The following is a 13,904-nucleotide window of genomic DNA, read 5'->3' as shown; positions in this document are numbered from 1 at the left end:
CTAAAGGTTAGAGGATCAATCATTCACTTTATAATTGTTGTACTAAAAAAGGGCGGTTTTTAAATATAGAAAAATGGACAAAAATATTTACAAATATAGCAAAATTTCACAATCTATATGTGATAGATAGATACAGATAATAGTCTATGATATTTTGCTATTATTTGTAAACATTTCTAGTAGTTTTATCATTTAAAATAAATATTTTTTTAAAAAAAATCATTTTTACTTAATTATAAGCATAATATGTTTATTTTATGTTTTTCTAGAAATATATATTGAGTGGCATCAACGTTTTATCGATATTTTCATTGACATTTTCATAAAATTGAGACCTCAATTTTATCTTAAAAATAAGAGAGAATGAAATGTTTTCTAGTTTAAAAAATGTATATATAGATATATAAAAAAATGCATGAGAAAAATAATGTTAAAAACAACCCTAAAACACCCCAACTTCGTGGTCTAATTTCATGTTAGGTACTTCTCTTTGTCTAGTTTTGGGGTTTCACATTCTTTCTTTACCCATTTTTAAAGTAAAACTTCTTAATTGATCCACTTATGCAAATTTATTACTATTATTATCATTATTATTATATTTGAAATAATTTGTAAATCTCAAACTACAAATTTGTTTATCTCATACTTAATATTCAAGTTACTTAAATCAAGTCAAATCAACTTAGTTCAATTGGCATTTACATGTATTAATGATAAATAGGTATGTGGTTTAAATCTTTTCACCCCAATTTGTGTCCAAAAAAGTTACATAAATCAATACTTATAAAATCCATATCTTTATCTATAAACCTATTTTTACAAATCATAAACCCGCCAATGAAGTGTATTGACCTAAACTCATCTCTTTTTACTCAATTTCTTATTACTTAATTCAAATATCCATTTATTTTCACACATCACGAATATGTGGCGACTCTTTAAACTTAATTCATCGCATTCCTATGTTCAGATGTTGCCAAATTTAATAGGATAGTCAAAACTTAGATGGTAAAATGTAGTGTAATATGTTTAAATATTGTTTGAATTGATGAAACTTAACGAAGCAGTTGCTCTTCTAGTTGGAATTACGACAATGTTCGAGGTAGGTTTTCACTCGCTATAAGTTGAAACACATTGACCCTTTGGAAACTTTTAAAGGAAAGAGACCAATTTAACAACAAACTTCTCCCAATTTGTTGATAAAATTGGAACTTATCATCAACGACAACTTGTATTAGATTGCCTAGAAGTGATAAAATGTATTTTCTTCGGCCTTTATTATATAGTTATTTCCTTTCTCCTCTCTGTAAATTTTGTTATAAGCTCTCCATTTGTAATGCTCCACGTGTCATGATCCAGTTTTTCATATTAAGAACTTTACCTCTCCTTTTTTGTTTTGAAAAATATTCTATTACAAACTTTTGTTCATATCATTCTCTACATTTAAGAATAGAAGTTGGAATATAGTTGCAAACAACTTATCTAATTATGTGAGATGGCGAATACCATTGTCGTTTAGATTGAGAAACACCCATATTGGTAGGTATTAGGGATGACAAAATTTCCCGTGGATCGGGTTCTTGCGGGTCCCCGACTCGATTGAGGCAATGAATCTTCGGTTTGACCGGAGACGAAGGTTAAACTGGGGATTTAAGTTGGGTCCCCGAACCCAAACCCGATCCCTGTCCCCTAATTTTTTTAATTGTTAATATATATATATATATAACAACAACAATAAAAATAATAATATATTACTGAAACAGTATGTTTTCAGTTTATTTTTTCTTTTTTTAATTTAAAAAATTTAATATAATAAATTTAATTTTTATTAATTTATAATAAGAAAAACATGCCATGTTTAATTTAAATAACTATATAGTTTACCATTTCAATATAAATATTAAATTTAGTTAATTTTAAATAATAAAAATAATAAAATAACAAAATAAAAACAGAGATTTTTCTCTGCGAGGACCCGAATCCCCGAATGGGGATTACTCGACCCTAACCCCGACCCCACCTCCCCAAAATAGGGAATGAGGTGGGGACATGATTAAAAATCGCCACGGGAACATGGATGCCCCCCATCCCCACCCCACCCCGACTCTGTTACCACCTTTAGTGGGTGTTTGAAGTTGTTGCTTTTGTTTCTCTCATTTTTTGTACTAAAAAAATCACATAATTTATTGTGATATTTTGAAAAAAATCTAAATCGAACATTAATAGTAGACCAAGTACAAAAATAATAATATAAAAAAGACCAATAAACTCTCCAATGCTTGTTTTAATATTTGAAAAGAAACCATTTATCATAGAGACTAATTAAGTCTCCCCTCTTTTGTATTTTGCCACATGATCTTTTAAGAAAATATCTTATATGCTAACATCAACCGATTAAGACATAAAACTCTGTAAAAAGTAAAAAATTTGAATAATTTTATTTCGTATGCTGTTGAATTAGAAAAAAGTAAAGAAAACACATACAGATATAAAAGTAAACACACTCCATATTTTTTCGATCTTAATTCTAGACGAAATTTTGAAAATAAAATGAGAAGATAATATTTCATTTCAATTAATTTCGTCCCATTGATTTTCATTTACTTAGGTAAAATAATCAAAAGTGATGTATGTACATACCTAAAAAATAATCCAATCCAACTTAGCATAGATAAATTAGAAGTGTTTAAAATGGTAAGATATTACCAACGCAATCCCAAAGGTAAAATAGGAAAAAAAAAATAATACAAAAATGGAAAATAAGAACAAAAAGAAGCAAACTTTAAATGATAAAGAAAAATGTTCAAAAATTGGAATTGGAGGACCCTACAAACTCCCTTTGCCCGTTGGCTACAGAGACAACCAAAAAGCTCAGAGTGAAAGAGAGAGCGATTCAAATTAGAGTGAAGAAGAAGAAAGTTCGAAGCAAAACACCCCAAAAATCCGTTCTGTAATGAGAATGTGAAGGGTCTAATCAATTCATCAACTCAAATCCTGCAGATTTCGAGCTCTGATTGGTGAATCCATGCGGTAGAACACGACTAAACCTTGAAGAACATAACGTCAAAGAAAAGAGAGTAATACCACCATGGGATATGCAAATCAACGACCTCAGTCGGTGTTGTTTGAAGCTGAAAGACGAAGAAGCTCCATTTCCTCTGTTCCAAGCCCTCAAACCAACCCTAGCTCGCCGGTGAAGAAGAAGAGGACACCGCGTTGGTCTGATGTGTGGCTGAAGAATACCAAGTCGCTTGAACATGTTATTGTTGCTATGCAACTTCAATCCTTGTCTAAAGACTCTCACATTCCTACCCCCAACTCCAAGACCAAACCCCTGCTCGCTAATTTCTGCAAAATCGATCGTACGCTGCTTCTCTCCGATGAGCTTCTTCTCAGGATCCTCTCGAAGCTACCGGATTCTCAGCGGAACTCCACATTCCTCGTCTGCAAACGGTGGCTGAATCTACAGGGCCGTCTTGTACGGTCGCTCGGAGTCATGGATTTGAACTTTCTCTTATCGGGTAGGTTGATTTCGAGGTTTCCTAATCTTAACCGTGTGGATTTGGTATCTGGGTCGTTGATGTCTTCTAGAAATTCTGGTATCTTGTTGAGTAATAGGATTTTTTCAATGCATGTTGATTCCTGGTTTTTGCCTATTCCCGGTGTTGGTGAGGAAATTATACTTGATAATATGGTGATTGATAGAGGGTTGAAGACATTGGCTAGTGGATGTCCAAATTTGCGCAAATTAGCATTTATTGGTGGGAGTGAGTTGGGATTATTGAGTGTGGCTGAGGAATGTGTTACTTTGCAAGAACTTGAATTGCACAAGTGTAATGATAATCTGTTGAGAGGAATTGCAGCTTGTGAGAATTTGCAAATACTGAAGTTAGTTGGAAATGTTGATGGTCTTTATAGCTCAGTGGTTACTGATATTGGGTTGACTATATTAGCTCAAGGTTGTAAAAGATTGGTGAAGCTTGAGCTTAATGGTTGTGAGGGAAGTTTTGATGGCATTAAGGCTATCGGACAGTGTTGTCAAATGTTAGAGGAACTCACACTCTGTGATCATAGGATGGACAATGGATGGTTGGCCGGGCTTTCGTTTTGTGAGAATTTAAAGACTCTGAGAATCATGTCATGTAGAAAGATTGATCCGAATCCTGGACCCGATGAATATTTGAGTCCCTGTCCTGCTCTTGAGCGGTTACATTTGCAGAATTGTCAACTACGAGATAGAAAGAGTGCTAGAGCATTGTTTATTACTTGTGGGGCTGCGAGGGAGATCTTCATCAGTGATTGCTGGGGATTGGTTGATGGCATATTTAGCTTTGCAAGTCACTGCTGGTAAATAATTTCTCCTTTTTAACTATCATAACTTACTTAACTATTCCAAAGATTCTGTGGCTTTAAATGGAGTTCACTGTTCAAATTACTGATATGCTAAGCAGAGTTCTCTTTGGTGGTTTATATTATTTCCAGATAATTTCTTACCCTGTGTAGATTATTTTAATACAACGCAAGGGCCATCACATTGAGTGCACTAATAGATATAGGCTTCAATGGAGGCTGTAGAAGTCGTTACGGTCTAGGCTTGGGAAGATAATTGAAAGGACAAAGTCTACAATATAAAAAAGGAAAAAAAAATGTTAGAGACACAAGAAATTTACTTTTGCATAAAACATGTGGTTTTTGATTGGAATGTGACAATCAAAATCTCCATGGCTAACTATTTAATCCTTTTGGCTTTTAGAAGTAGAACGGTGTCAGATTTTTGCTGGTCTAGGTTCCTGAATTTTTGCAGAACCACTTACAGTCTTGGTGAGGTCGTCACAACGTGTCCAGCAGTTTTTTACCATTAGGCATTAGATGTAGAGAGAAATTTTTTTCGAATTTATATAATATAAAATGGTTATTACTTATTAAGAACATACAGATTATTGAATTCTTTTGAATAATTTTTTCGTGGTTGGGTTCTTTCTAGGTCGGTCCTTGTTCTTAGGGATCCATTTGTATAGATCAATGGTTAAAGTTCCGGTATTAAAGTAAAACTTGACCCACTCGAACTTGAAGAAATTAAGATCTGTTCATCCTGTTTCAATCTGTGTCTAATTTGTGGTTACTTTTCTAACAGGAGGGTGAAGTTCCTTTCTCTCGAAGGATGTTCACTGCTAACAACAGAGGGTTTAGAGTCTGTAATTCTTCAATGGAACGAGCTTCAAAGTCTTCGAGTCGTATCGTGTAAAAACATAAAAGAGAGCAGCATTTCTCCTGCACTTTCTTCCTTGTTTTCAACATTCAAGGATTTGAAATGGAGGCCAGATTCCAAATCTCTGCTCCCTTCAAGCCTCATTGGCACTCACATGGGAAAGAAGGGTGGTAGATTTTTCAAAAAGACATGGGACATAAAAGTTCTACCCGGTGTTTATGACCACACAAGTGCACGACAGACATGAAAACCCTCGAACGAATTGCTCTGAAGACATTGTCGTACTGTAATCGTCTTCTTGATCGTCGATAACTAGATGTTGACATGTTGACAACATATAACTAGATTTTCATCTTTATGCTTTGCAGAGGGAAGATTAAGATGCCAGGGATGTTAGTGCAGAATATCAACCTCAGCGTTGGTGAATTTGCTCATTTTAATTGGAAATTGATATGTGTATTGAGCAAGTTTAGTTATCTACTCCTTGGAAATAGTGTATATTAGAATTGTACTAGTATAGTTTGGTTAAGTAATTGCTATTCTTAGTACAAGTGGACACTTTGTAAAGGAATACCATCATTTCCTCCATTGTTAAGCTTAATAGAAATACTGGCATCGCTGTAGATTACTACAGTTTCTGAATGTTATATTTTGATCATAAATGCTTTCATCAAACTTTGAGGGATCGAATCATTGATTGTCGGAATGATAATTGATGCCTTGAGGTACGTTTAAATTGACTGTTTTCATGTTGTATTTTGAATTCAACATTCAGTACAATACTAATTTTTTTAGAAAGGAAAAAATGACTCAAGTTATTTTCTGTTAATAAATTCTTTCTTTATACTCATTTATTTTAGATTCACTACCCGAAAGTTAAGGCAGGGAAAGTACTAATGGTATATTCAAGTTATAAATGTATAAATAAAACAATACATTCTCAAATTTATGCAATTTCTTTCGTCTATATTTACTAGTAAAATGAACACTTGTAATGCTCGTGAAATTGTCTAAAGAAAATTTTTTAGTAAGCAAAACAAAAACGTATTCATATTAAATTATTTACGATATACTATAAGCCTCCTAACTTTAAATATGACAAATGACAAAGACATACAAAATATTATGGCTGATTATTTATTCTTGTGATTTTCATAATTATAAAATGGATTTAATATATTATTTAAAAATTCTCTTTTTAATATTTAAAAAGTTAATTTCTCACCCAAAAGTTGTTGAACTATAAATGTTCATTCATATCAACTCAGTGATTTAAGTGGATTTGATCAGTTGTGATAACAAATATGGTACATTCAATTATGATGATGCCAATCATTTTTTAACTAATTCAATTTTAACCAAATCAAATTTAGATTAAAAAAAAAAAAAAAAACCCTAAACCCACTTCTAGTTCCAAGTTATAACCCCAATTTTTTCCCTTCCACCAAAAGAAAGGCATCATTCAATCTTATCATTTTGGTTAATAATATAATCCCTAAATTTGTATTTCCAAAAATGTCACAATCCAATTCCAAAACCCATAGAGAAAGATGTCTTTTTTATTCCTGAAAATTACTGCTTGTTCTGTTCCACCGTCATTTTGAGGCTGAGAAATCAAGTTCTTGCTTCTTTATCCTCTTCCCTTTCTTCAATTCTTCGCCACAACCAAACCCTAGCTTCAACAACAACAAGAAGAAGAAGGAATATTGGAGGTCTGGTTCAAGAAACAGGAGACTTCCTTGAGCATGTCATTGTCTCAATGCGACTCCATTCTTTGTCCAGCGATTCTCCCATTTCTTCCCCTGATTCTAAACCCAAATCCCCAGTTTCTAATTTGATTGACTTCACTTTGTTGCTTTCAGACGAGCTTCTTCTTCGTGTTCTCTCCAAATTGCCTGATTGCCAACGAAACTCCAACTTCCTTGTTTGCAAGCGTTGGCTTCACTTACAGGGTCGTCTTGTACGGTCTCTCAGGGTTACGGATTTCGACTTTCTTCTTTCGGGTAGGTTGGTTTTAAGGTTTCCTAATCTTAATCAAGTGGATTTGGTTTCTGGGTGTTGGGTTTCGTCTAGGAATTCGAGTATTTTGTTGAGTCATGGGGTTTTTTCGATGCATATTGATCCTTGGTTTTTGCTCTGTTCGAATGTTGGTGAGAAGATTGTACTGGAGAGTGTGTTGATTGATAGAGGGTTGAAGGTTTTGGCTAGTGGTTGCCCAAATTTGCGGAAATTGGGTCTTGTTGGTGGTAGTGAATTGGGGTTATTGAATGTGGCTAAGGAATGTGAGCTTTTACAAGAACTTGAACTGCATAAGTGCAGTGACTGCATTCTCCAAGGAATTGCTGCTTTTGAGAATCTTCAAATACTGAAGTTAGTTGGGAATGTTGATGGGTTCTTTACTTCATTGGTGACAGATATTGGGCTGACTATTGTAGCTCGAGGTTGTAGAAGATTGGTGAAGCTTGAGCTTAGTGGGTGTGAAGGGAGTTTTGATGGGATTAAAGCCATTGGACAGTGCTGCCAAATGTTGGAGGAATTGACACTTTGTGATCATAGGATGGATGATGGCTGGCTGGCTGGGCTTTCATATTGTGACAATTTGAAGACTTTGAAGATAATGTCATGTAAGAGGATTGATGCAAATCCTGGTCCTGATGAATATTTGAGCTCCTGTCCCGCTCTTGAACGGCTGCATTTGCAGAATTCTCAATTGCGGGATAAAGTAAGTGTAAGGGCTTTATTTATGACATGTGGGGCCGCAAGGGAGATTTTGATCCGGGACTGCTGGGGACTGGATGATGGCATCTTCAGCTTTGCAAATAACTGCTGGTAAGGGATCCTTTATGTCCCTGAGCATTTAGTTTAACTGTAAATACTGTTAACCAATTTAAGTAAATAGTAGATGTTGCATTGTGGGATGACATTCATTGTACAATTGATGTGAAAGGCTAATAGGAACCTTTAATTTTGTTATTGGTGTACTGACCTTACTTGAACAACATCTGTTCTAGGTTGTACAACTGTTTGTTATTGGTGTATGATGCATGCTAAGAAGAGGTTGCTAGCTGTTGCTCTGTTAATTTTGTACTGTTCTTGATATGCTTTCTTGTTATCATTTTATTTTGTGTTTCTTTGGTTGAAGTTTAAATACTTTCATAGCCCATCTTGGCCATTTTCAGTGCATTCCTGAATGAGCAGAGCACCAAATCATTTGAGAGTTCAATAATTGATATGCTTTGAGGGGACATAGGAGCCTCTTACAGATAGATGGTTCTAAGACTGATCACATAAGATTTCATGAACTATGATGAGCAATAATTTTGTTGTTGAATGGGTGTTGTTATGTGACTATCTCATTCCAATGTATGGCTACTTTCTTTTGTCGTTCATTTATCATGGTGTTTTTTCTGTCAAGTTCTGAACTCTTGGGTCCATAAGAAGAGAATAATATTCTTTTTTGTTCGTTTTAGAGGTCACCAAAATGTAACCAGGGAGTAGAAATAGAATTTTTTTCATGGACATATAGTCTGGGTTCTGAATTTGGATGACCTCTTAACCTTTTAGACCTTGGCTATCCATCATTTCTGACAATCTCATGCACCAAACGAACATGGTAAAGTGTTTTTTTAATATCTTTGAGTGTCCGGGCTAGTATGCACTCACTTCGACTAATCTCATGGGATAACCTACTTGGCTCTACAACATTTGGGTGTCAAGGAAACTCGTAAGACATTAAATCTGAGGTTGATAGCCGCTATGAATTGAACCCATTCCCTCTTAGTCCTTTACCAAACTCATGCCATTGATTTACTACTAGGCCAACACACGGTAAAGTGTTACAGCACGGGAGTAAAATTTATGTTTTGTGCAGAAATATTTGTTTTCAGCAAATGGACAACATCCATTATTATTATTATTATTTTGGTAAGAAATCGAGCTTTCATTGATAGAAATGAAAGAACGTATACGGGCATGCAAAAAAAACTAGTCCAACAAAATAAAAGGCAAACTCTAGCAAACTAAAAAAGGGACTCCAATCTAACAAAATCAAACTAATATCATAGTTACACAAAGCCCTATTGTCGGATGCCCACAAGGAGGGAATTATTACCTGGTGGACCTAGTTTTGGTTGGCCACTCGAGTGGCTTCTCTTTCATTAAACTGGAAAGTGGCTTTTGTCCCATCAGACCACATTTACAACCCTTAAAGTTGAACATGCCAAGAATGTGCTAAAAATTTCTTGAAGTAAATATATCCTGATGAATGATGACTCTGGTAGTTCAATTGGACTCGAGCATTTTGACTAAAGCTATCTGATTAGTACCTGATTTGTGATTATATTCTCTTTGCACAGGAGGGTGAAGTTGCTTTTCCTTGAAGGATGTTCGTTGTTAACGACTGAAGGGTTAGAGTCAGTAGTTCTTCAGTGGAAGGAGCTTCAAAGCCTCGAAGTAGTATCATGTAAGAATATAAAAGATAGCTGCATCTCTCCTGCTCTTTCTGAAGTCTTCTCCGTCCTTAAGAATTTGAAATGGAGGCCAGATACCAAATCGCTTCTCTCATCGAGTCTGGTCGGGACTTGTATGGGAAAGAAAGGTGGGAGGTTTTTCTAACAAACACGGGAATGAACTGCTGCATGGTGTGCTTAGAATCTCCATGTTGCAACTGTCGATTGTTAGCTCAAACATACTTAGCGTAGTGGTTTATAATGAAGCTAGGTGGTTAGAGTAGATGTTCAATAAAAGAAAGCACATTTTAGTTTCCAGTATCACTTAGAAACTAACCTGACCCAGTTCACCTATTTGCTAGAACTTTAATTTTCCTAGAGAATAGTAGTTTAGTTTAGCTACATTATTATGTGATTTAGCAATGCTATATGCTAATTATTGTACTTGGGAATAGTTGAATTGTAAAGAATTGTTCTTTTAGTAGGAAATGCACAAATTCAATGATCGATCCTTTGAAAAGAGACCTTGGTCTACGTAGGTGTTAGATAAACTTTGACATTTTGTTTTATTTCTTGGAAATTGTTCTATGATGCAGCAATTGCTAAGAGTAACTAAAGAAGTTTTGCTTATTCTAGACTATGATTTGCACAATTAACTATGAACCTCATTGTGTTGCTACCTACTATCCAATGTAGGTGGTCTGGTCTGGGTACATCTTGTTACATGAGTTTAGAATTACTTTAAAAGAACTGTGCATCAATACAACCAAAGCATATCTAAAATGATTTCGTTTATGCATGGCTCATAAACTATTGATAAAGAGGTTGGAAGTTTAAATCTCTCAAATGCCATATGTTAGTTGAACTAAAAAGGAAAGAAGTATTTACTTCATTCTAAGTTATCATTTTTGGTCAATTATTAAGGGATAGTTGGAACAATGAGAACTTGTTAAGAACTTATTGACAATATGTCTAGTGTTTGCATCGTTGGAAGTGATAGGAAATATCTAGAGAATTATGAACATTATTCGCAGAAGTGAATATAATTCAATTGACATATAAATGTAGTAGCTCACCTTATATCTATCTATTGTACATAAATTGGATGCCAGGAAAATGTTAATTGCATCTTATTGGAATAATATCATTTATCAAGTAGTTTTTTAGGCATTAAAAGACTTCTGATAATTACTAGAATTTTAAAACATCTATTTTAGGTTTTCGGGCCTCATTTTGGTATTCGATAATCGTTTGATTTTTTAAAATAAAATTTATAAAGACTATCACTATCTATGATTTCTTTATTTTGTTATCCAAATTTTAGGAATGTTTTTAAAAATCAAGTCAAGTTCTTAAAAACTAAAATAGAGCACTTTTTTAAAATTTATTTTTATTTTTTGAAATTGATTAAGAATTCAAATGTTTAGTTAGGACTAAAAAAGATGAAGACCATGGTAAAAAAACTAAGAAAAAACAAAATTTTCGGAAAAAAAACAAAAGATAGAGAATTAAGGTATTATTTGGTAAAGATTTCATTTTTTATTTTTGGTTTTTGAAAATTATCAAACGACCCTACAAGAAAGTAGTATCGTTTTTTTTTTTTGGCCTATTGTAACGGCTGAAAACCGCTGCAACATCTATAGCAACAATCTCATAACTGCTGGCAAAGGTTGTGTGGTTGCAGCAGTTTTTGAAATAGTTGGAATCATATTTATAAACCGTTGCAACATCCAAATCTATAGCAACAATATTTTTTTTGGTTTATAGCAACATTTAGGATGGTTTATAACAAAGGTTGAAGTTGCATATTGCGACTATATCAAAAACGCTGCAAGCAATTGCAACATTTTTAGAAGATCTTTTGCATCAATTTTATCAAGCATTTTAGAACACGTATTAATTCCTATGTATAATTTTTCTTTTACCAATTACAAGAATTCTTAATACTATATATATTGCAATAGTTCAAACTTACATCTTTAACACTTTTATGATTTAAGTACTTATTTATTGATGTTAGCAGCCATTTAAAACTATACATTAAAATTTGATCATGAGTATCTAAAACCTTGTCTTTTAACATTGATAACAAAAATGGTAGTAAAAAAAATTAATAAAGTAATTAAAGTTTCAAGGTAAACTAATAAAATATTATCCAATATTTGTATAAAAATATTTACAAAAATGCATAATCAAATTTGTACAAAAATATTTATACAAAATGTATAATCAAATGTGTACAAAAATATTTGTACAAAATATTAAGAAAATGAAAATAAACTACTAATCAAATTGATCAAACTACTTCATCACCAAGTCTTTAAGTTTGAAACGAGTTCAAGTGACTCCTTCAAGTTGGACATCGTATATCTTAAACAAAATTAACTAAATTAAATGGAGTTAAGCACCCAACAAAATAACTACTCACAAAAAGTCTAAGATATAGTGCTATTAAAAAAATTAGAGAACTCGAAGCTTAATTACCATGGCATTCGTGAATGAACAAATACATCAAATTTGATAGCCTCTTTAATTGAGGAGTAAAAGTTCTACATAATTGAGATGACACCAACTCTCCCTTTGCATCAGAGGCATATACAAGCTAATTATACAAGGACTCCAAAGAGAATTTTTATATAAATGGCTAACTCATGGAAGCTTCGTTAAGCAAAGGATCTCTACATTTGAATTGATTGTCACTTAATTTGTTAGGAAAAATCACATACTAACATGAAATTTATAAGTTGACAACTTGCACAAACATTGTATTTTGTCCCTCTCAACAAGGTATATCCATTGCAATTTAAAGAAGAAGAAACATCATTATGCTTAGGCCTTGGAAAAGAAACTTAATCTAAAATGTTCCGATTACACTTGTAGCACGAGTTTGGAACCTTGTGCAATCTTCATTATAGTAGAACCTGCAGTTACAAAAGACTGGAGGTAGCCTCGAGTTTTGGAGCGAATCAATATATTTTTTTGGTGTCGTGCTCTTTTTTTTTTTTTTTTTTTTTTTTTTTTTTTCCTTCTTCTTCTTCTTATTTGTTATTTTATGATTGTTAATCTTTCTGGCTCTAACCTGTGAAGTAGGAGTTTAGATATAAATTGTTTATTCTCCATTTATATTTATATCAAGTATAAATTCCAAACAAGTGGTATCAGAGCTTTTGGTTTAGAAATCATGGGATCATCAAAGCCAGATTTTAGAATCATGAAATTTGTTGGAAAAGATTTTAGATATTGGAAGATGCAAAATAAGGAATTCTTACTTATAAGAAATTGCATAAAATATTGAAGGAGAGACCGAAAGGGATGTCAGTTGAAGATTGAGAGAACCTGAATGAAAAATCAATTGTAATCATTAGGATGTGTCTTTCAATGAATGTTGCTAGTCTTATAGCCAATGGGACTAATATAGTGAAGCTGATGGAAGCGCTTACAACTAGGTATAAGAAGCCATCTGTCAATAGTAAGGCTTATATCCTTAAGAAATATTTTAACATGCAAATGACTGAAGATACTTCTGTTAATTCCTATAATAATGAGGCTACCACTTTAATTAATCAGTTAAAATCTGTTAAAATAGAATTTATCGATGAGATGTATGCTATTAAGTTATCAATGTCTTTACTTGATAGTTGGGAAACCATGAAAACTGCAGCGTCTAATTTAATTAGGGATAACACTTTAAGGTTTTTAAGAATTTGTGGTTTAGCTATATTTGAAGAAATTTATAAGAAAGACAGTATTAAAGAATCTACTGTAGGTTCAGCTTTAATAGTGATTAAAGATAAAGACAAGATAGACTTTGAAAATGATGGGTCGAGTAACAGTAAGAAAATGTTGAAGAATAGGAATAAGAGATAAAGTATTTTTACTGTCGTAAGAAAGATCACTTAAAAATTTAGTGTAGGAAACTAGAAGAAGATCATAAAAGAAAATAAGAGGTAAATTTGGTTGAAACTGAAGAAGAAACAGTAAATCTGGTTGAAATTGACAAAGAAATAATTAGTGATGCCTATGCCTATGTTAAGAGCAACACACAAAATAGTAGCCACTCATCTAAATGGACAATCAATAGTATAGCTTCTATACATATCGCTTCACATAAGAGTCTATTCATATCTTTCACATTAGGACATCGTGGTCTAGTGAGGATGGAGAAAGGTAGAGTTTCCAAGACCGTTGAGATTAGGAATATTAATTTGAAGACGTAGTTGAAGAAAAATTAGTACTACAAGATGTTA

General features: G+C 33.2%; 2 protein-coding genes across 2 annotated transcripts; both read left to right on the top strand.

The window, feature by feature from the left end:
- The first annotated feature begins 2,777 nt into the window (after positions 1-2,777).
- LOC120071667 (F-box protein At5g51380-like) lies at positions 2,778-5,856 on the top strand. Its single transcript, XM_039024045.2, has 2 exons — positions 2,778-4,347; positions 5,135-5,856. The coding sequence occupies exons 1-2, from the start codon at positions 3,089-3,091 to the stop codon at positions 5,454-5,456; spliced, it is 1,581 nt and encodes a 526-aa protein (XP_038879973.1). The 5' UTR covers positions 2,778-3,088; the 3' UTR covers positions 5,457-5,856.
- A 729-nt stretch (positions 5,857-6,585) lies between these two features.
- On the top strand, positions 6,586-10,177 carry LOC120067254 (F-box protein At5g07670-like). The gene is made up of 2 exons (XM_039018783.2): positions 6,586-8,038; positions 9,565-10,177. Exons 1-2 carry the CDS (start codon positions 6,969-6,971, stop codon positions 9,821-9,823), a joined length of 1,329 nt encoding a protein of 442 aa, XP_038874711.1. The 5' UTR covers positions 6,586-6,968; the 3' UTR covers positions 9,824-10,177.
- The last annotated feature ends 3,727 nt before the right edge of the window (positions 10,178-13,904 follow it).

This window comes from Benincasa hispida, chromosome 1 (genome assembly GCF_027475165.1).
Source record: "Benincasa hispida cultivar pf3 chromosome 1, pf3_genome.v1.1, whole genome shotgun sequence".
NCBI classification, from domain to species: Eukaryota; Viridiplantae; Streptophyta; class Magnoliopsida; order Cucurbitales; family Cucurbitaceae; genus Benincasa; species Benincasa hispida.
Note: the sequence above shows the minus strand (reverse complement) of the source record. Positions and strands in the feature narration are given on the sequence as shown.

Bases quoted from the DNA above. Each gene is read 5' to 3' on its own strand.
- LOC120071667 (XM_039024045.2), top strand. From the start codon at position 3,089: ATGGGATATGCAAATCAACGACCTCAGTCGGTGTTGTTTGAAGCTGAA. The intron at 4,348-5,134 runs GTAAATAATTTC...CTTTTCTAACAG, and splicing joins AGCTTTGCAAGTCACTGCTG to GAGGGTGAAGTTCCTTTCTC.
- LOC120067254 (XM_039018783.2), top strand. From the start codon at position 6,969: ATGCGACTCCATTCTTTGTCCAGCGATTCTCCCATTTCTTCCCCTGAT. The intron at 8,039-9,564 runs GTAAGGGATCCT...CTCTTTGCACAG, and splicing joins AGCTTTGCAAATAACTGCTG to GAGGGTGAAGTTGCTTTTCC.